Source organism: Cinclus cinclus, chromosome 3 (assembly GCF_963662255.1).
Source record: "Cinclus cinclus chromosome 3, bCinCin1.1, whole genome shotgun sequence".
NCBI lineage: Eukaryota > Metazoa > Chordata > Aves > Passeriformes > Cinclidae > Cinclus > Cinclus cinclus.
The window spans coordinates 91,123,517-91,146,551 of NC_085048.1; the positions used below are offsets into that span (position 1 = coordinate 91,123,517).

Here is a 23,035-nt window from a genome sequence, read left to right on the forward strand (position 1 = left end):
CAGTCGCTGAATAAAGGAAGAGAAAAGGAAATACACGAGGAGATGTGTGATCAGCTTTTTCCTTGTGCCTAAACTCCCTCAAGTTTTTTTCTTACTAACATTTTTCTGTTTGTGGTACGTAAGTTGAAATATTCCTTGTGCTCAAAAGTTCTCATACTCTTGATGATTTCAGGCACTTATTACTCATTTTCAAAGTGTTAGTGCCAAAGTAAGAGTGCCAGAGTTAAAGTAAGTGAAGAACTGTGGGGAGTGTGTATGTGTTTTCAAGTAGATAAGAAAACACAAATCTAGTATGTGTAGTATTGCTAGTGATTGCGGTCTCCTCCAGTCTAGGGTCCTGCAGTGGGCTGGAAAGGAGCCCCTTGGTTTGTTTTCTTCCATCGTTGAGGGAAAGAGATATTATAAATGGTGATTGCAAATTCATTCATTTAGACTTCCTTGTGTTATGTACTATAGTGAGAATTTCCTAGAGTTCAGGTCTTGGTTTTGCTGAGGATCCAGCAGTTATTAAGCTGTGTGGTGCAGTGTTTAATGTAGACAATATAACTTTTCCTGATAAATGACCATCCCCTCCCCCACAAGCTGGAAAGCAAAAATGACAAGTACTGTAATGTTGAAATTGGATCCAAAAGGATTTAGCAAACTGAGCATTTGCCATATTTAGCATCATCAAAGTTCCTTCCTCTCATACTTCAATGATGTTTTGCTGATCTTCTGATTAGTCTGATATGCTATTTTGCTTAAATCACCTACACTATCATTCTTAATCCCCTCTATTTATCTGTTCTTGGGTCACATTCATGCATACATTTCAAGCACATAGGCCTAAACTGACTATTAGGAAAAAAATTCTAAAGTTAGAATGTGTGTTTGGTCCATATCAGGCTGTGCCATTGATTGGTTCAAGAATTTGCGATACTGTGTTCCTTTCCCTGGGCATTGCTACTGACAGCTTGTAGCAAAGTCAAATAAGATGTTTAACAAATCACATGTCCTATCGTTTTTAGCTTTGCCATTGTACCCTTGTGGCTGTGAGCCAGAGACAGATCCAAGGTCTCCTCCCGTGTGGTGCACCTTTGCCTGTGTTTTGTGTGTACACATGGGTGGCCAGTTCCACATTTTTCTCTCTTGCAGTAGGGCTAGCTGGAGAAACATGTGCTGAGCTGAGCTGAGCAGAGCAATTAGGGGATGAGTTTTGAAAAGGGGGGGGTGGGGCGGGAAGAAAGAACAGTTTGGGATTTTTTTTTTTTTGGAAGGTGAAGGTGCTTTATTCTGGGGCCATTCTTCTGGGGAGGAAGAAGGTAGACTGTCTTGGTGAATGAATGCCACAAATGTTAGTGTCCCAGCTCAGGTTGGTCAGAAAGAGAGGACAGCTTGCTGTGCTACTTGATATCTGTCTCATCTGTGGTGTTGCCATAGGCTTTTGAATGCCAGCTGCAATAGCTGAAGTCAGGTATTGTTGCTGTGTACTAGAGGAAAAAGAAAGGAAAATAAAAATTAAATAATTTTGTAACTCTCAGAATCTGCCCTAACCCAGGTCATCAGAGCTCACAGCTGTGACTCTGGTAGGATGATTGAAAACCAGGGACATACCACACTTTGAGTTAAATAAGAAAAATGGTTGAAAAACATGAGTTTAAACAAAGATTAATTTAACATGAGTTAAAAAACATAAATGGAGGGTTTAGTTTCAGATTTATGTACTTAAAACAACCAAAAGAAACTGGCCTGAGGACAACACCTGAATTTTAGCCTTGCTTTGTCTCCCACTCCTTCTCAATCACCCTTGTTCCCTGGCATTTTTTAGCAGTCACCATCATTCCCACATATTAATGCCTCTCTGCACAGTGCCCTGTCCTTTTCCTAGTGGACATTTAACAACTCAGCCTTAGTTGTGAAGTGTCACGGTGTCTCTGTGGTGGCAGCTCCACCCTGTGCCCCCTTGCCTGCTCCTCCATGGTGTGGGGAGGTCACATCCCATCTTCCTGAGCTCAGCCAGCTCGCTGCTTCACGGGAACTTGCCCGATTTTGCAGATGTAGTTATTGAGATGGATCACAATAGTGAGGTGCCTGCCAAGCTGTGTTATTTGCACAAACACCCTGTCTGCCTCGTTTCACAGCGCTGGTTACGGCACATGTCGTTTCCAAGGGGGAGAAAACCATTTTTAAGGAGTCTGCCCTTCTTTTGGCAGAGGAAAAACATACTAGTGGGAAAAACCTAATTAAGACCAGTTTTACTCAGGTCTTAGCAGAATGTTTAACTTAAGGCGCTCTGAGTTAGTCCCATAAAAATCAGTGGGATGATGTAAAACAAGTCAAATAACACCACCTATAAAATCTGAGCAATAACCCAGTCACGTAAGTGGCCTACAAGCCCTTGAGAGGAACGCAGGCTGCCAACATTTTCAGCAGTGATGATGATTTTAGGTCAATTTCATTTTGGGATACTCAGTAAGAGTCACTTTGTCAGGAGGTCCTCAACAGTCCATTCCCTGAAAATGATGTGTGCCTGGCACTGCATCCAAAAATTAAGCCATCTTAAATTATAAAAAAATGCTGTCCACTCATATGCTTATTTTAGGAACCTGTATTCTTCCCCAGTTTCATCTGCAGGATCCATCTTGAACTGAATTGGTAATCATCAAAAGGAGAATTGAAGTCCTCCAACCTGATTCTCATTTAAACTAAGGCCAGTGGTTTTGCAGCACATAGGCGCTGTAAAGTAAGTTTATAACCAACCTAATACTCTGTAGCAGTGCAAAGTGGCCTCAAGAGGAGTGAAAATCAAGTCTGTAACCTGCTAACTTGCGTCCTGAAGGTTGCTCTTCCCACGCAAACTGCCCTGCTGAGGCAGTCTCCACGTTTCTGGTGGTAGCAGCAGTGAGCACAGCCCAACGGGACAGTTGTTTGTTTCAGTATTCCACTCCTCACATCTCTCCCTCAGCTGTATACTTCCTCCTTCAAGGGCTTTATTGTTGTAGCGTTTCAACATCGTTCTCAGCATTCTTAAAGACGGAGTCGGAAGGCTGCTGTCTGCTGGTCTGCAGCAAGGGGAGTAAAGCTGCTCTGGCAGTTTGAGAATAACAAATGTAACTGTCCTGAGTCCTCTGAAGGAAAACTGAAACATAGGTGGCCAGATGGTATTTCTTTTTCACTTAAAAATCTTGGTTTCAGGAAACTTAATTGATGCCCTCTGGCCTTTTTCCTTTCCTTTTCTTCTTTTTTTTTTTTTAACCTTCTAATTTCCAAGAGGCTCCCTTATGAAACAGCAGAACTTTCCTTGAAATTGCACAGGACATGAACCTGGTTTTTAATCAAGTAACAAAATCCACGGCTTGCAACAGAAGGTCCATACGTTGCATGTATCAATTAATGCTTATTAATCAGTTCTTGCAGTTAGTTGAACTGCAGACCGTAGTTGGAAGCTATTAGGGGAAGAGTTGCAAGAGGAATGCTATTGCAGCACTACACCCGGGTCTGCTGTTTGTGTCCTTTGGAATCAAGGTGTTTGTATAATGAAGTTGGCATGTTGATATATGATCTATTTTTTAATGTCATTACAATTTTAGTTCCCTTTGCCTTTTTGTCATTGGGCTGCATTTAAGCACAGCAAGCCCAACTTTAAACTTCCTTACTCAACAGCTTTATTAGTTATAACGTACCGTGACCTTTCTCAACATTCTTAAAGAAAAAGATACAGTGTAATGTCACTTTACTTTGCTTATTGTTCTTTGTTGTGGTGAACAAAGCATTTTCTACAGTGGCTATAGCACATAATTATACAGCTTTCAATAGCGGTGTCTTGGCACATATCAAAGTTCAGAAGAGCCTTTAGAAAAAAAAAGATGTTTTGTGGCAGCCTAGGGAGGGTCTCATCTTTCCTTCAGAAAATAGTTCAAGGCTCTTCTGTCAAGCTTCCCTACTTAGAGCTTTTTCTCCTCCTGCTTCATAAAGTTTAAAGGGGATTCAGTGGAGTTCTATGATCTATTTCCTTTGAAAGATTGTTCCTTTGCACAGAGAAGTCCTTTGACTTCAAGAGTTCACAGATTCATGTCTTTAGGTATCATATGTCTGACCTTATCAGTTACTCTATTTAATGTAGGAGAAAAAGTCTCAACTCTTTGTGTTTGTCTGTTTTGCCTCTGTGAAATGATTTGGTGAAAAGACCATCCTTTTTAACACACCACTGAGAGGCCGTTTCTGACTGTAACCTACCCTGTGGTTCTTCTAAAAAAAAAAAAAAATTGTCCTTGTGTTTTGTGTATGGATGATTTCACAGTGAGAATAGAATTATACAAGGACAGACACACATAAAAAAATCTTTTGCTCTTTTTTCCTAAATGATCTATTGGCTATTTTGGTGGCTGCTACTCTGGTTCCCCAACAGGCACAACCATTTAACAAACACAGAGATAGCGGCTGGAGTGCTGGGCCAGCAGTAGGTTTTCCCTTGCTTCGACCTACCCCAAAGGCCTTCATAATTAATTGTCCTTCAGAGATGAGGAAAGTTCAGAGACAGTGTGTGTAGCGATGTCTATTGTCTGACATTCAGTTCTCCTTCTCTCAGCTCTTTTTCTTCATTCCACAAAGGGTTATCAATAGGAGCAGGGAGCAAGCTCTCTTCTAACAGCTGCTGGTGGTGGCTGTAGCTTTCTGTGGAAGGTATCATTGTGTTCAGCCATCTATGGATTAAATGGCTGGAAAAGTTCTAACAACCCTTTCAAACGGGCGTGTTTATTTCATCTAGATTACACAGACCTATTTAGCTAATTAAAAACTTTCTCAGAACCCCTTCTCTCCTATTCAAGGGAAGGAAAAAAATTAAAACACTGCTGTAATTATGAGGAATGGCTGCAATGAAACTTCATTAAATAAATGAAAAATTCGATCTGTCAGCTTTGATCCAAGTGCACCCAAATAAGCACAGGCTTGTTTGTTGAGTTGTTCTGTGGTTTTGGTTTGTGGTTTGTTGTTTTTTTTTCTTAGAGGGAAAAAAGGTGCACAGCAGAAAAAGCATAAAAGAAAACATTGATATAAGCTGAAAATGAAACAAACACTCGCCCAATTTTAAAAACTGCCACAGTTTGTACTGTCTCTGCTCCTAACATCAAAGTGCAAAGACACTGGAGTTTGCTAAAGAGATTATTAATATTGTTGCGCCTTCTGTGATTAATTTAGAATCCACTGTGGCATAATTATTAAACTTTATATACAACAGAACAAAATTATATACATGCTTCCTTGTTTTCCCTGATGATATGCTAAACAAAGATATGGTGGGGTTAGTAGATAGGCAAGAAGTACAGTCAAATTAGAGCTGTTTATTAACAATTGCTATGTTGCTGCTTCAATTAATTGGGCGAAGCCAAAAAGGACAAATACAATCATTCTTCCACTGAACAGTTTAACTAGTAAATTAGGGGGGGTTAATTTTCTTTTCTCAAAAAAAAAAAAAAGAAAAAAAAAAGAAACTCCACTATGGACCTTCACCTGCATTCTTCACAAATACATCACTTTGCAATGGGAAGAAATAATAATATAAAACATTTTCTGGTCTCCATCTCACTTCCTGACTGTTAAGAAGGACTGCACAACAATCAAGATCAATTATTGCACTGATTAAGTTATTATGTCTGGCATTTTGAAACAGGTTTTCTGTATTTAAGAAGAAATTGCATACAAAGTAGATGCAGCTAATACAGTAATGCAAAAAAAGATCATAAAAAATTAAAGTTATTCTTATGAATCTTTCATTAGAAGCAATGAAAAGGGACATTGGTGAAGCCAAGTGCTTTGTTCTTCTGAGCTCCTCTTGTAGGTCCAGATCCTGCAAACAATTACATACTTGAATGTTCCTTCTGAGAGAGTCCTGTTGGCACCTTCAGCCTATCTCCTGCTCTTTCACAATTTGCCCACTTTGGCCTGTAGATTACTAGCAGCATTGTTCTACTTTATCAAACAGATGTTACCTTTAAAAATTGACAAATTTCTGTAAAAAAAAATATATATATCACAAAATCACACAGCTGTACAGAGGCAAACACTTGCTTTTATGGAGGAAGAATGATTGTGAAATGATTTAAGGCTACTAAGAGCTTTTCAGATTACTCCCCACCGCAAATAACATGTTAAGTACTAAATTACCCTAAGCGGTGTTTTATTACTGATCAATAAAATAGTAATCTTGTCTTTTAGAATGGAAAAATATTTTAGTGGGGCTTTTTCTGGTTTAGTTCAGAGATAGTTGCAAACCAGAAGGCAAAATCCTCTCTTCTCTTTCCCTGAAAAAAAACCAAACCAAAACAAAACAAACAAATCGAACCCCACCTTCATTTGTTTCTAGCTTTGCTTTGAGGGAATCCTAGGATTCTTCCAGCTGAATGGTGTTGGGTTTCTGTTCCTGTGTGCATGTAGTGATGAGGTGCTGTGAGGTTTTTTGGGGGTATTTATTTTTGTGGTTTTGTTCCTTTTACAATCATTTACCCGTACTCATCTTTATTGCCTCCTCCTCTTCTCCAACAAAACAAAACAACAAAAAATTCCCCTTGCCCGTCCCCGCCCCTTCCCCCCCCCCCCGCCCCCCCCGTAAAAAAAGAAAAAGAAAAGGAACCAACAGAAACAAAACAAAACTTGGCAAACTCTTCTGACTCCTAGTGCCATTTCATTTTGCATTCAACAAGGGGTACTGGGAATTGAAACATCAACTGGAGATCGAGAAAAGCACCAATTTATAGTGTGTTAGACTCGCACAATTCAAGATTTCTTTTGCTAGCTGCACACATTATACCCAACATCTCGCCACTCTCTTGTGGCAGTTGTGAGGAATGGCTATTCCTTCCCGTGTGTGTACTACAGGCCTCTAAAGACCCTTATTTATTCTCTCCCATGTCACCTTGTGTACAGTCTGGTCTGTGACACTGATGGTGATTATGTCATTATTTTGCTCTGGGGGCTTTGGCACATCTGCAGAGCTGATGCACATCTTCTTTGTTACGCTGGCATACGTCCCATATCGCAAATGCTTCATTAGCCTTACTGCCTGCCTCCTTGCCAGACAAGAATACCCAAATCCAAGCTTCTTTTTCCTCTGGTCTTTTGTGTCTGTGATGAGCCTTTATTCATCTTCCTAGTTCTTCCCTGTTTTCTATTTTTCTGTGTAAAGCCGATTTCCAGATGTCCGTCGTTTTCCAAAATCCCATCGTGGATGAGGAGTGAGAAGCAAGGTGAATTTTAACCCATATCATCCCTCACTCTCTTAGAGTCTTATCCCTTACAAGATGAAATGCTTTTTCTTTCATTCTGTATCTAGCAGAAATTTGTTAGTCAATTTTCAAACCTGTTGTTCAGAAAAAAAGGGGGGGAAAAAAAAGGAAAATAAATCAATGATAACTCTTACTGTTTTACAAATGCTACTTGTGGTAATGGGTAACAAGCAAGTTGCACGTGTTTTTTTCCAGATTTCCTTCATTTCTTTTAGACAACATAGCTAAATTTCTCACTCAGAACTTTTGGAGGAGCAGCACAGCCTCGTGAAGCCTGTGTTCATGAGACCTGATCAGCTGAAATTTCCTGTATCCTGTTTTAATGTGTCACATTAGAAGGTCATGGAACATTTTTTAATGTGAAAATTGAGGAAAATGTTTGGTCTTCTAAACTTTATCTGAGATGTTCTATATAAATATCATACCAGAGAGATGTGAAAGAGTGGGTTAGCTTACTAGCTTTGTAAGATTTTTCCCTCTGTTTCCCACCCACCCCATGCTTTTTCTTCATGATACTGAACTAAATTCTGGGCTGGATTCTCAGTGTCTGGTGTAAATCAGCTCTAGCAATCATTGCAGCTAATTGATATATGCCAGCTGAAGGACTGTCTTTTGTTGTGTTACTATACAGTCAAGTGCGTGAATATATTTTAAATGTTAATTGGAAAAAAGTTTCATTTATTTTTTTAAAACTAAATATTAAATGCAGCACTGGATTTGGATTCACAGAGCCATCATGTTCATGGATGTGGTGTGGAGGGGCGGGGGGGGGGGGGGGTGTTGTTTTGGGTTTTTTTTGTGAGGCGCTCTTGCCAAAAGAGGAGGTCCCAGCCTATCCTGTCTCACAGCACAGGGTCAGGGCTGTGTGACTGACTTTAACAGAAGTCTTACAGATAGGATTGCCCATCCTATAGACTTTGAATAGGTCACCTTCCCGCAGAATACTGTTTCCTTGATATATTCAATGTGTTTTAAAATGGACGAGAGTCAGGCTCTCATGATGTCAATTAGCAAACTGTCAAAATACTTTGGAAACCGTGGGAGAGGTTTAGCAGCGCTGTGACCCGTGCTGGTTTCTGGGCCAGCTTTCTGGGGTCCTGCCCTTTCTCAGAGCAGATATCCCCAGCCTGAGAGAGCGGTGGCAGCGCAGGTCTGCTTGCAGGCAAACCTTGCAGCATCGGTGAGGGGAGCAGTGATCGCTGTTTTCAAACATACCTAAATCTAAGGGCAAGTATTGAGGTTGTGAGGAAGTGGCAGCAGGATATTGCACGGATCCATGAGGACTCTGTGTCCTTTACCTGTGTGAGACAAGCCAGCCTGGGAGCAGAAGGAGACGCAGTTTGTAGCAGTTGCAACATTAATAGCACAAAAGTGAAGAAATACCATTCAGTCCAAGCGGGAGACAGTCTTCAGAGCACTGATCACTTACTTACACATAGCCATCACCTGCAGCACTAGAGTACAGCTGAATTTTGTGTGCACAAAGACAGGTAAGTGTGGGTGGGTGAGAGATAGAAGGACAGCCAGAAGGGCTGGCTGAAGGTAATCAGTGTTTTGGAGATGATTTCTCCCTTTAGATCTGGAAGGGGCAAGGTTCAGCTTTCTTATCTGCAGAGGGGGAAGGTACACAGGCGGTCTCTGACTCGTTTTGTGTGCCCTCCATGGGGGTGCTGTTTCAAGGCTCTGGTGGAAATGTGCTGTGAGAAGAAGCCCTGTCCAGCTGGTGGTCCAGAGTGTTCAAAGAGGTGGCCTTGAACTTGTTTCTCTAGTTAGTGGAGAGGCTTTGTAGAGAGCAGCAAACCAGGGTGGAATGATCTCTGTTGCTAAGCAGACAGACTGCTGCATTGGGTCTTAAGTAGAGCTGTGGCATAGACATATAAATGCATTTAAAGAAGTATATATAAATGCATTTAATGCAGTAGTCTGCAACTTCATAAAGTTTTTAGAGGGGAGAGGGGAAAATAAACATTGCAAATGAAAGGTCTTTAAGTGCCAAATATCAGTGTTCGGCGGGGCAGGGGGAGCAGGAGCCGGAGCAGCTTATCTCTTACAATTGCAGAGAGGGCTGGCTCCATCAGATGAGGCCCAGCCCCGGGGTTATCTAATCCAGTGCTGTCTGCAGTCGCACCACTTCCTTCCGCAAGGGATAAAGGGGAGTCTCATTTGTGAGAGGGAGCTCAGTCCATTAGGATGTAACACTTTGTCTTCTGGCCTCACAGTCCTGTGAGCCTCACTGGTCCCTAGCAGGTCGTGCACTGGAACTTGTATCAAACAGGGTGTTTGTAGCCCAGTTTGGCCAGCTGCATGGCTCAGGATGGCATAGATGGAGCAGTTTATCCCAGCATGATGGGCTCTTGATGTTAATAAAAGTATGGTTGCACTGGGAGTATGTTTTTCAGAATTGTGCAATGGGAGCCTAATCTGGTGGAGACAGCTTTATTTGCAGCACCCCTCACCCATAACCGTGCACAATTTCCTTCTCCTGCCGCTACCCTCTGCCACTGGAAAGAGGAAAGGAGGTACCCTCTTGCCAGAGGGCATGCTTGCCACCTTCATGACACCCCCAAAAGGACCCTGGTGACAGCCTGCTTCCCTGCCAGACTGATTAAACACCACCTGCTTCCCATCCTTCTCCCCTACCTCCCTCCTCACTCCCCCCCAGCCCAAGCCATGCAAACTGAGGAGGGAGAGGGCACAGTTGGAGCTTTTCAGGGCCAGACACAGAAGACAAAGGTGATTGTAATGCAGAGAGATGGGAAGAGTGTGCAAGAGCAAGCAACATCAATTATAGATGTTAGTGTACTGTTGCAACATATATATATGCATATATATCTGTAAAAGATGTAACCTAGGTGCATAATGATTTTAATTATCACTTCTACTATAGTGTTAGTGGTTCACCTTTGGAACCAAATTCTACTGAACATAAAAAAATCCTTGCAAAGTACAAGTTCTGCGAGCCACTTTACCTCTATATCCATGGTCTAACCATCAGTTTCTGCATGCCTGGATCTTTCACACATGTAAATACACCATGAAAGCAGAGGACTTGCTGCTGGCGCAAGACATAACTTGCTTATCTTGGTCCAGGCTGTACCTCCTGGTGCTTCTGACTAACACATCACATTCCCATCTGGTTGATGTGTCCAGGAGAATATGCACTAACCTCTCTTCTGAGCCAGAATTAGGTGGTCATCCCTGTACCCACTTTTCTGGACAGGTTTTTTGTGGGCGCCTGTATGTGGTACCTGCCAGAATTTGGCAGCAGGGTACATAATATGCTGCTTGGCATTGTAGGAAGCCTCTTGTAGCAGATTGCATTTCACCACAATGGACTGAGTTAAAGTTAGACTATTCTTGTGTGTTAGAGTTTTATTTCTCCTTCAGTATTTTGTATGAGACAGCTTCTGGAGTGTGACAGTAACCCCTCCAGTGGTTCTTTCTTACACTTCCCAACACACACTAAATACCCAGCTAGCATAAGCTGTAGGAGCCTTAGTGATTTTTCCATTCTGCAGCACTGCCACTGGCAATGCAGCAAGTTAAGGGCAATCAGAGTTTCCATTAGAAGCCTCTACATCTCGTGCCATTCTAATTCATCAGTATTGAAGAAGAGAGAATTTACTAATCTTCCCAGTAAAACGCTGTTGGTGATTTTTGAGGATGGAGAAGGGGAGAACTGAATTTCAAGGTGCAAAAGGTGTAAACAAACTGGAAATTCCAAGTCCTTGTTATTTCATTTCATTCCACTGTACTCCCGAGCCTTACCAAGTTTTGTGTTTGGAAGCTAGCACATTAGAGCCGTGGTGTTTGCATGCCAGAGTAGCTCTGTTTCTGTGATGGAATGGCTCATCCCCTGCACCGTGGGCGCAGCAGTTCCGGCACAGGGATCCCACAGGGTGCAGTGCAGTGCGTGGGGCAGGACACAGAGGTGGGAAGATGGGTCCCACCAGGGAGCAACCCGGGAGGGAGCAGGGGTGTGAGGCTGAGCGAGCTCTGCTTGTGCTCAGCCACCAGCGGCGCTCGGTGCTCCAGCCATGCGGGGAGCCTGCAGAGTACTTCCCAGTCTTTATTTGTGGAAAAGCTTAATTGAAATGCAAGTGATTAAATCTAATGTATCATGCAGTATCCATTTTCACTGCACTACCACTTTCACTTCCCCGATATTATCAGGCATCTCAGCAGCCCCACTGTCAGGTTTTTTCCTTGTAAGAGCCATAGCCATTCTCTTTCCTCTTTGTGAGCTTGGTGGAGGAGATAACAGTAAGCCAGCAGTAGATTACTAGTGCACCAAACTCTCTTCATGGGATCTCCTAGGATCTCAGCTTTATTTTAAACAAACATTTCTAAAATACACCTTTAAATAAATTTCTGGCTTTTTAAAAAGAGTAAAAAAACTACACTGCAAGAGTAAATGCAATAAGCAATCTCTGTTGTTTGCCTAATTTTTCTCTTTTGATCCAGATTTGCTCAAAATGCTTTTCTATTCCCAGTATTAGTGCTGTCCCAAAAGAGTGGCCTTCTGTTTGTGTGGCCCAGTGGGAGAACAGACTATGCTAGACAGCCACCCAGTTTCTTGTCCATTTTTTTTCTCTTTCAAAAAAAAATAAAGCTGTTTCTTAAGAGGTTTGTACAGCAGGAGTTGTGAGAGGAAACTTGAAGGCAAAAAATGAAGACTGTGGTGGCACCAGAGAGCTGCTGTTGTAGCCAGGGGGATTGGGACACATGTAGATGTGGGCAAAAAGACATTCTGCATTCTGGAAAGGTGCTGGTTGGGAGAAGAGTGTGTTTACTAGAGCATCCAATAGTTGAGGTATTTTTCATTTGTGTTTTTAAAATAAAAGCATCCTTTCCAACTATTTCCCTCTCCTCATAAGTGATAATGGAAGAGGCATTAGCCTTTCCATTGCCTGAGCCAACCTGTTTTTTTCTAAGAGGTGTCCAGGATGTTCAGCCAATTGAGTGATCTAATTAGCTGAAAATTGTTAATTTCCTTTACCTTATAAAGCACCTAACACAGAAACTGTTAAATAATGTTAAGTGTCAGACTTAAACTGAGAACATTGGGCCATATGCTGCCGTGGCTTTCGCGCCAAAAAGTGTAGCAACTTACTCCAAAACCTGCCTCCAATTCCTGTGTAGAAGCCAAAGCCTCCTGCTTGATATGCTGCCACACCAGCTCTCAGTGCTAAGATGGTCCCACACAGCAGCTCACTGCACTCGGGGAACAGGGAGTGTGGTGAGGGGGAGGGACAGTCTGGATGAAGGTGGCAGGAGCCAGGACACTGCCAAGCTGCTGCAGACACTGCCCTTGCAAGCCTGGGAAAACTGGTGGTGGGGCAGAGCTGGTCAGGGCAGCGTTAGCCTGGAAAAGGCAAAAAGATCTGTGCCTGCAGCTCCCAACTGCACAAATCACTGCTCTGCAGGGAGCCAGGTGGATAGGTGAGCTGCCTGGAAGCTCCTTCTTAAAGCAGGGGGTCCCTGGATTGGCAGAGCTCATACAAGGAAGGGGCTGGTCGGAATGTCACTGGCCTCTCTGAGCCCTCAGAGAAGTGGCTGCAGAGATAGTGTGATGTCTTACTGCTGGGGAGGGAGGCAAAAGGGCTTGTCCTTGATAAATTTCCTATACGACATAGACTGTGGATTTGGGAATGTGTGTTCAGGTGCCAACTTTCCCCCAAAGCCCATAGGCTTAAATCTTTCTCCTGTGAGAAGAGGCTCAGGGCTGTGTGGAGGTGACACAAGTGGAGTTTCTCAATCATCTCCTTTAAGAAGGTTTCCTTCTGCCCCCAAATCTCACTTTATCCTGACTTTGGGAGTGAGGGATGCCTGTGCCAATCTAGTTTGTGTTTTGTATGAGGATTTTTTTGGCAAAAGTATTTCTCCTGCATCTCTTCTGCTGTCATTGTACCTGTGTTGGTGTGGATCTCTGTGCACACACACCAAAGCTGTCTGATCTGGAGCTACCTGTGGTGAGACTGCTTCCCTAGAAGTGGACTCATCGTCCTGGACAGGTTCACCTGTCTAATAGGTGCAGTTTATGCCTTAGCCTTGGGTTCCCTACAGACTTCTTCTGTGTAGCCACTGTCTAGATCATCTAGCAAGAAGAGTGATCTGGCCTTGCCCCTCTCACCCTCTCCAACCTGTTTACTCCCTTCACCACGACCTTGTGCTCTGCAACGTGAGCAGCCCTCACCAGCCGGAGACCTCTGATTCTAAGTCCATGAGAGATTTTGGCTTTCCTATTTGGCAAGATGACTTTTTGCCCATCAGGTCAACATGAATAAAGACTTTTAAAATCCATAATGCCCTGCAATTGGAAAAACTGGGGAAAAAAATTGGAAAAAACATCTTGAGCTGTCATCTTGAGCTATACTGCGTTTCTTTATTTCTGCTCATGGTTAGGATAAAAAAAAAAATCCAAACTCACACACACACCAAGAATTCTACTTTATATAAAATTTGAAAGTAAAATCAATTCTGGTCCAATCTTATCATTTTTAAAGTATGTTTATCCAGCTTTGTAGTAGGAACAAGCAGACTGTTTGAAGGCCACATAGTTTTCAAACCTTGGTTGCAACACGTTACCCCATTTTGAAACTGTCTTTATCTAGCCGAGAAAACTAAAATCTGTTTGACAAAGTAGCACTCCAGCCAGTTTATCTTGCAATATGGCTTCAGCTCACAGAGCCTATTGATTTCCTTAAATTAATGTTTACAGAATGCTACTGAATTTCACTCAACGGGACATTGTTCTTTTGAAGCTTTGTAAAATATGATACAGAGTGTTATTGCCATTTGTTCCTTTGCTAAGACTGATGAAACATTTATTTTTTTCAAGCACAGCCTTGAACTATAGCTGTTTCCTACAAGTGTGTTTACTCTTGGAACATTAGTAATACAACACACTATCAGACTCCAGCACAATACCACAGGCAAAGTCTGTAGGTACGCTCTGGCCAGTCTAATCGTAGAAATGGAGCTGAAGTTTAACACAGATTAGACATCGTATGAGAAAAGGTTTCAAGCTTAGCCCAGCTGTCCCTGTCTGAAGGATCTTCAGATTTGTGTGCTACAGCCAAGCAGTTGTCTGACGCTGTTACAATATTAGAACAATTGCGTTGGTCTTGGTACTTCTAAACATGGGACCCCGGACAGAAAATTACCATGTGATCCTTCCCTTTGTCCCCCCAGACAAGGTGAATGGCTTTATGGTTGCCTTGCTCCTGGTGGAGGCTCCTTATCCAGTCTCTGAGGACTGCTTTCAAATCTCTGCCAAGAAGCATTTGCATTACTTATGTCCACCCAAACCTGGCAGTTTTCTGAGATGAGGTTGCAGTTGCGTACTGCAGAAATTTTACAACAAATCACAGCCACCAATGGCTTGACAATTTTGCTACTGCTTTCTACACACATCATTCCAATAAATCTTCACTCTTTGCTTATGGGCCTAGACTGGGCACCCTTACAAGTGTAAGAGTATGTTTTTTATCCCACAGACACTAGAGTGAACTGCTCACTTGGAATATGAGTAGAAAAATATGTGCTCCTGAGGATAATGTGGCTCCCAGCCCAGCACAACCAGAGGTGGACCATCCACAGGCAGTGTAAACTCTCTGTTGAAACCAGTGGGGTGGTGAAAATTTACACTGCTGAGAAGCTGACCCTTGGTAGCCTCCCACATGTGCTCAAGGAGAGGGCCTTAAACTCCCCAGTTATTGCATGCAATATTAATGTGTCAGCTGGCAAGAGAGAAAAATAGAAGTCATTCAAGCACCTAAGATGTGGGCATCTTGCTTTGTAAGACTGTGTAGGGAAGCAGATGACTTTTCTTTCTATCATGGAGGTTCCGTGTAACCAAGTCCCAGCTCCCTGAAGAGGGGAGAGGAAAGCCAGCTCTGACTCCTTGCCTCTTTATCTAGTAATCTCTGTGTGGCCTTCCTAAAGCATCTGAGTTTATCCATTTAAGTCCACTCTGTCTGCAGTACAAGCCCCCAGCTTGTGCTACTGCTGTCAGGAGATACGTCTCTCCTTGATCAATATTTACTTAACAAACAGCAGGGATAGGAGAGTTTGTTTAGAGGAATCATGTGTGCACAAGGGTGAATGAATGCTCGGTAAAGTACTTCACCTGTTTGTCTCCTTTCCTAGGGTATCTTTTCTGCTCCAGACCTCATGCTGGGCTTTGCTACCCTTGCCCCTATGGACATGCTCAAAGCCACCCTGCCTCCTACAGTTTAGCAATCGGCTGCAGAAAATGAACTCCTGAGTAAATATTTTATTCCCTGTTCTGGGAAAGTTGGAGGGAGAAGTTTGGGAACTTGGTAAAATTATTTCTATGGTCAAAAATACTTGATGCTCAAGTAAAAATAAACTAGCTTCCCAGATTCTTCCATTTATTCAAGAAAATATTTCAAAGATGTTTTAAGCATTTTGTTGGGACAAAATATTTCAAAAGTGCCGCTGCCAAAAATCTGAAGACTTCTAATGAGAAAAAATTAATGTGCAGGTATAAAATTGCAAGGAAAGAAGTATGTTTAGTATTTTTAAGGAATGACTTTAGAAAGGTCCGTTATTCTTTTATCCAACTAAAACAGTTGTTTCTGATGCCTGAGGTCATTGCATGCAATTAGCTTTGAGGCATCTGAGTCTAGTTTGGGGGGGGGGTGTATTTTATTTTGTGAATCAGAGTTGTAAAAGCCATCTGAAATATTCATGCAGAATTGTCTGAGAAGCAGTTTCTGTTTTATTTACTGCACAGTAGAACAGCCACAGTGGATTAGCTCTACAATACCCGTAACAAAAGCACAACAGCTGATGCATGTGATGTTAGGAGGTGACAAAACAGTTAAAGTATGCTGCTGGCTACAGGCAAGCAGTCAGCAGATGCAGACAAAAGGGTTTGTGACAAGAATAACTCTCTCTCCAAGGCGAGCAGTCAAGAGTATCCAAAATACCAATACCCTTTTCTCCTTGACATTGTCTTCTTACAGTCAGCATTTTATTGCCCTTTTATAGTAAAAAAACAAAACACAATTCTCTGGAATATCGGTTTTAACTTGACTTTCACAATTCTGTGATCTTTACATCTGTATTGCTTTTCCTATCGTCTAGATTTACTACTTGAGCAAGAATTTTTGAAAGTTTTAAAGATTAGCTGTAGAGAAGCCCACCCTTAATAGGATTAACAACATGAAATACACATATGAATCTTAGAGCAGACTGGTGATTTGCTCTGTCATTTGGTTTTGGTTGTTTTCCCCTTTTCTATTAAGAGAGAATTTAAGCATCTTATTTTGCTAATGAAGAAATAATGCTTGGGTAGAAATTAAAGGTTTGCTCAACAATGGGAGAGATTTAAGTGCTGGAAAAGAACTGTGAATGAGCTGATGTTTATTTCAGAAGTGTGAAAAATCAGCTTATATATCTCCAGGAAAAAAAAAAAAAAGAGAGAGAGAGAGGGAGAGACTGTCTTCTTTCTAACCTTTGTAATTCCCCTTCTATTCTCTGTGACATTCATTCAGCTGCCAAGCATGTTTGGCAAGGCTTGAGCCAGCGAGCGCACTTCCAGTGACCGCTAACCTTGGTATGTCCTGACACTTATGATGAGTATCTGCAGGACACAGAAGGCAGGCAGGCTGCTATGTCAGGCTTTTATTATGTACTGCAGAGGCTGGGGACAGTCAGTTTAATAAAACAAATCATCCTTGAAGGTAAAGCAACTGGGTAGAGGAGGAGGGCTCGGGAAGGGGAGGAGATGAGAGGAACGGGGGAAAAGGGAGAAAAAGTCTTTGCTGCACAACTCAAAAAAACCCTCAAAAAATAATAAAAGATAGAAGGTACAAGACAACCTAGTAATGAGAAAAACAGTGCAGGGTCACTGATTGGCCACCAATTTAAGACACACAGCTATTTTAGTGTGTCTTCCATCACAACAATAATTTTTAAGGTCCATCAGAAAAAGAAGCCTAATTCTCTCTTGGCTTAAAATCAGAGTTGCTTCACTGATTTTCCTCAGGCAGCACTGACTTAGACCTGCTGTGGAACTGCCCTCACCTTCTCAATCCCCAGTTCCTTTCGGGTAGTGCTTTCCTTGAAAAGAAATTCAACAAGTATTTATAAAGCTTTCATCTTGTGCTTCTGTGTGAAAGAAGAGTTAGTTAGGTCTGACTTACTGCAACTTTTGGGCCACTGGAGCTATACTTTTGTTCTCATAGAAGTAGTACGTGATGAGTATTTTTAACAAAGCACTCCCCCACTAATCGAAATGGTTCGGCATGATAGTTGCACATGCAAACCCAGGAGTGAAATAGTTCAGGTTTGTTGTTCAAGCCAAGGAAAATGCCAGTAGTTAAAACAGCACAAATAGACAAGAGCAGATGAGAGCTTTAATTCCATCCCAGTTTTCATAGACAAAGGGGACATGTTAACATGACTAAGGCTTAAGAAGGGGCACCATGGAGGTTGTTGGACTGTGTTAGAATGTACAGGACTGATGTGTGCCAGGTGTAAATTTGTAACCAGGTGTAACTGCACTGAGGCTGGCAGAGCCCCACTGATTTACACTGGCCCAAAGACTGGCCTGTGACTTTTTCCCTTGGCAGTGAAGTTACAGTGACAAAGCATGCAGGAAAAATGTGATTTCCTTCTAAATTGCATTGATATACAGGCTTCAGCCTGAGACCCACCTAGACTCCCCCGACCAGACCTCATTGTCTTTCCTCCTGGTGAATCCACAGTGTGATTTTTTGATTGACTGCTGCCACCTGATGCTAAGAAAATGCCCTGGGTTCATACTAGGGATTGTTGGTTCTATTAAAAGCAATGTAGATAGAGTTTATTTGTCACTGAAGCATTTTATGCAGATGTTCCTACTTCAGAGATGTTCAGTCAGTTAGGTGTAAAGATGCGCTGAATAGGTTGCCATCACTTAGGGTCAGGGAAATGCCACCCCCAGACACATAATTAACATGGCTGACTGATTAATTGCCCACTGAAAAATATATCTACCCATGCATTTAAATATTTATTTTCAGGCTCCGGACTTCACTAGTTCTCTCTTATCTAAAAAAACCCCAAACAACAAAAACCACTGCAGATACTCTTTCTAGAAAGGAAAAGTGTTGGCTGACTTATCATCCTCTGGGATTAATCACAATGGAATTCACATTACAACATGCAAAATAATGTGTGTAATCCAGTCTGACATGAAAAATTGCTAATAACATCCCAAAAGTAAAGAGCTATGAATGGTTCTAAATGCCTAAGGAATAGGGGCAATCTTTTAGGAGCTCAGGTGAAGCCTCCAAAGGAAGAAAAAGCTGAAAAGTTGGGTCTCCTCAAAGCCCTCACAGGGCTTTGTTCATTATTGGGTTTGTTCACAGTTATGTTTGTGGGCTGCTCCCTGCAACCCATTGTACCAGGTTCAAAGAGGCCTGACCCTGCAGATGTGACTCAGGTGCAATAAATTTGGGCCTTAAAAGATAGATCCCAGTCTAAAAAGAAAGCCTGTGTGTCACTAAAACAAAGGCAGTGTGTCACTTCCAGGAAGGCCTGGAAGCTACAGGTTCAGGGGTTTCACACTGCCTACTGCATAGAAAGCAGCATCCTGTACCTGGAAAACTTTCAAATGCACAGGTAGAAATTGAATGGCAAAGGCCCAGCTTAAAACCCAGGTTGTCACTTCTGTGCTTAAAGTTGTCATGGGTGTAACCATGAGGTAGGAAGGAGAGGTAAGTAAGATTTTGTGCATTTAGACCTCATGCTTCTCATGTAGGTGCTTGTAATTGCCTCTTTCTCAGCTCCTGCAGCTTGGGAGGGAAGAAAGACATCTAGTGTTGGTCCTCTGGACTGGATACCAAAATCAAAACGTTTTGCTTTCATGAACTAACATCAGTGTCTACTCCATAAATTTGGTAATCTACTCCTTTTCCTGATTTCTAATATCATGTAGTCAGAAACTCCTTCCCCTTGGTTAGTGCCTAGCACTAATGAGGGTGATGAACAGTTTGTGAGCATTGAACTGCATGAACAGAAAAGCATGTAAATTTTTTATAGCAATGCAAGAATGAAAAAAGCATGGTATTTTCTGTTGACATACTACCAAATGCCTGAACAGCTGAGTACTTATGGGAAGTTTTAAGTAATTTCTTTGAGCTGGAGTAAGTGTGAAACATAATAGTTAATTTCTTCTCTCCTAATTGTTGCTGAAATAGACCATCTGTAAGGATGTGTCTTTCTGTGCACCCTGTTGAATGAAAAATTTCCACCGATGCTTTTGGAACCAAAAAAACCCAAAAACATGTGGGGGCTGAATTTCAGTCTCAGAGGTAGACAGAGGACTTCTCTGGGCTTCTGGAAGCAGAGTTTGTCAGCTGGTGTCAGGGGGAGCTGATCTCATGCTTATTTGATGGCAGAACATGGCTATCAAACTGCTGGTGTTTCCCTAACAATGACAGGTGAGCAAGGCTCCAGAGCTCTATCACATCTGATTGATCACACACATTTCCAGACAAGTTTTTTGAAAGTGGCTTCTAAAGAGACAGGAAGAAAAGCCTGAAGTAGAGAATAAGGGGCTGGCCTTGATCTGGCAGTGTGACATGAATTCAGTAAAACAGTGAGAGCTGCCCAAGTGTCTGTTTGCCACGGGAATGGTTCAAGTGGCTCCTAGTGCAGGTCGGAGAACTCCTCTTGCCGGAGGGGACAAAGAATAGCAGTGAGGGAATATTTGCTATTATAAGCATGCTGGCTACTGGCTGGCCATGTATTAGCAGTTCTAGAGCTGTGAAGCCATATTTCCGTGATAAAAATGGAAAATAATACCTTTATGGAGATTACCTCAACCTTGCAACTGCCTTACAGTTCATTAGAGTGATTACTTTTGAATCATTTAAGGCAAAGGGTGAGAAGGTGGTGCCTGAGACAACTACTTAGAATGAATTACTAAAGTTTGGAGGTAACTGTGTTTTTTAAAATTCACCCATTGTTCAGGGGCTTGTGAGAGTGGCACATTCCTTCTAGCTGGGTGTTTGACTCACCTGTGAAGTGACAGTGACATTTAGAAACCACAAATGAGTTTATAACATCCCAGCTCAGAAGCCATTTGTAGCACAATGCACCCTTTAAAGAGATTAGGGTGGTATTTGTGTGCTCCTGAAAATGAAGGAAAGACCATAGTGTCTCCTGAGAAAGTCATTTTTTGGGGTTCTTGTGCATAGCAGCCACAGAATCAAGCCACTAGCTGAAGGTTTTCCTGCTTGATTGGTTTAAAACTACAAACAACATTCAGAGATACCCCATTTCTTCGACTGCTTTCAGCACTGGTTGTGACCAAAGTCAAGAACAAAGGTACAAAGGGCTTCCTGTGCATGCATAACTTTCCTATTAGTTCTCACATGGAGAGGAGAACATGGCCATATATGCACGGGTAAAATATCAAGCAGAGATTTTTTTCCTTAAAGACAATTGTGCTTGTTTCCCCTCCTGCTAATTATATCCTATAAATCCCCTACTCTCCCAACTCAGACAGTAACATTTTGTTACCTACATTCTGTCAGTAGACTTTACAAAGATCTCTAACACATGTTATAAAAGTTATTGCTATGATACTATATATAACAGTTTTGCATAAGAGAATAGAGGGCTGCCACATTTAGAAAATGCAGGTGCTATGTAAGCCCCTTTCTGAAAGAAAGAACTTAGCTCAGTTTCCTTTGAAGAACCAGAGACTTGAAATTGAAAACTGTATTAATGCCATTGTCTCCTTGTATCAGCAGGTTCCAGAGAGATTCCTGGAAGTGGCTCAGATCACGTTACGGGAGTTTTTCAATGCCATTATCGCAGGCAAAGATGTTGATCCTTCCTGGAAGAAGGCCATATACAAGGTCATCTGTAAGCTGGACAGTGAGGTCCCTGAGATTTTCAAATCCCCAAACTGCCTACAAGAGCTTCTTCATGAGTAGAGAGTTCAGCAGCTATTTATGAATGTATGAAAGTAGCAGTTCCATTCTGATGCCCAAGTCATGTGTGTCTCTATTTTAATTTCATATATATGTGTATCGCATACATATATATATGTATATGAAATTAGACTGATCCCTCCTGGATATAAGTTTTCGTTCAGTTCCAAGGGGATGGTTATTTTACTTCAGCCTTTGGTTTACTTTTGCCAGAGACCCTTAACATTTGAAGAATCAACGGGGTTAATTTTCAGGGAGAAGAGTTTGGAAGTGTGTAAAAGCCTGTCTTAGCAACTTAGGGCATTATGTTTAAAAATGCTTTGTCAGATTTATTGCTTGCTGCAAAGTGGCATTTTGTCTTGGTGAGACTAATGTCATGGCACAATACTACAGACAATGAAGTTTATATTATGTTTATACTGCTAAAGGTCTGAACTCTGTGGAGTCACTTCATAAGCTTCGAGCTTTTTTATTTGTATTTATATACTTTTTAATCAATAACTAGATTTTGTTTCATACTTCAAAAAACCACATCTGTTTTAGGTACTCACTCCAAGAAGTGACACCCAAAAAAGCAAACCCCATTTCCTTACAGAAATGACAGATACCCTGCACCGGTAACCAACATGACAGGTTCTTGTTATTCTAAATTGCAGCAAGGGATGTTTGCACAAATCAAATACTGTTCTTGCAGGGTTAGGCCAGTAACTCATGCACAGTATTGTATCAACCACACTAATTATGGAATATGGTCAGCTTACTAAAGCGGAAGCATTTCACTCTCCATAGAGTAAAAATGAAACCTTCAACATCATATATTGCCATGTCTCAGTCTTACTTTAAGTGGCATTAGTCCCTAAATTTATTCTTTACTTAGTCCATCCTGCCCCCCCAATATCCCTTTCCAGTGTACAAAGTTTCCTGTCTATATTTGACATGTGTCCTGAAAAGCACTTTTTGAAGGATCTTAGATCTTCACCTCACAGTGCTGAGGCAAAGGAAAGAAAAAAAAAAAAGAGTTGTTTGTAGCTATAAAATATAATTAGTCTTTTCCTAATCAGAAGAATAAAAATTACATTTTCATAAAAATCTAATCAAGCATTATACAAAAATCACAGTGTCCTCCTGGCTATGCAGGGTTCAGATAGCCAAATTGGATTTTTAAAATTACAGTAAGTGCAGTTTAAAAAAACAAAAAAGGAGAAAGAAAAAAAAATCTATTTGAGCAATATGGCTGCACTTCTGAAGCTGGAGCTAGTGGTGACCAAAACCTGAGCTATGACTAGTGTTAAGTCCCTGGTGGATCTGGGTTTGCCTGAATGCTACACCATACCATGATATGACAGAAAGAAAGAAAGCTGCTAGTTGTCATGCTTTCTTCAGTGGTTCTCCTTTTCTCATGTTTTCAGAAAGAAATCGTCTCCAGAAGTTTGGGGGAAGGTTGAATATGCTATGACACACTGTATTTGTCATTTTCTTTGTCGTTTTTTTGTACAGATGCAGTAAGAATTTATTGTTATCATCAATACTATTTTCCCCTACATAATTCAATCTAAATCTAGAGGAAGCTCCTAATTAGCTGTGAATTATATTTAGACCATTGAGGATATTGGTATCTTCTTTATTTTAAAATTACATTTTGACTTTGGAGAGTGAAAGTTTACCCATGTGACTGAAGAGCTGACCTGATCATTGCGATTTCACTTCATTTACAAATACTGCTGATAGACAGAAATGTATGAAAGCAATTATTGTTAGCAGAAAGCCTTAAAAACCTGCTGACTTCAAATTAAACAGCACAATCCTCCGACTCCC

At 41.6% G+C, this 23,035-nt stretch overlaps 1 protein-coding gene across 1 annotated transcript in view; it reads left to right on the top strand.

Moving 5' to 3' along the window:
- The window catches only part of PROX1 (prospero homeobox 1), a 36,380-nt gene extending 15,157 nt beyond the window's left edge, over positions 1–21,223 (top strand). The window contains exon 4 of the mRNA XM_062489302.1: positions 21,038–21,223. Coding sequence (XP_062345286.1) covers positions 21,038–21,223 — 186 coding nt within the window. The remainder of the gene's footprint in view (positions 1–21,037) is intronic.
- Positions 21,224–23,035: the final 1,812 nt, after the last annotated feature.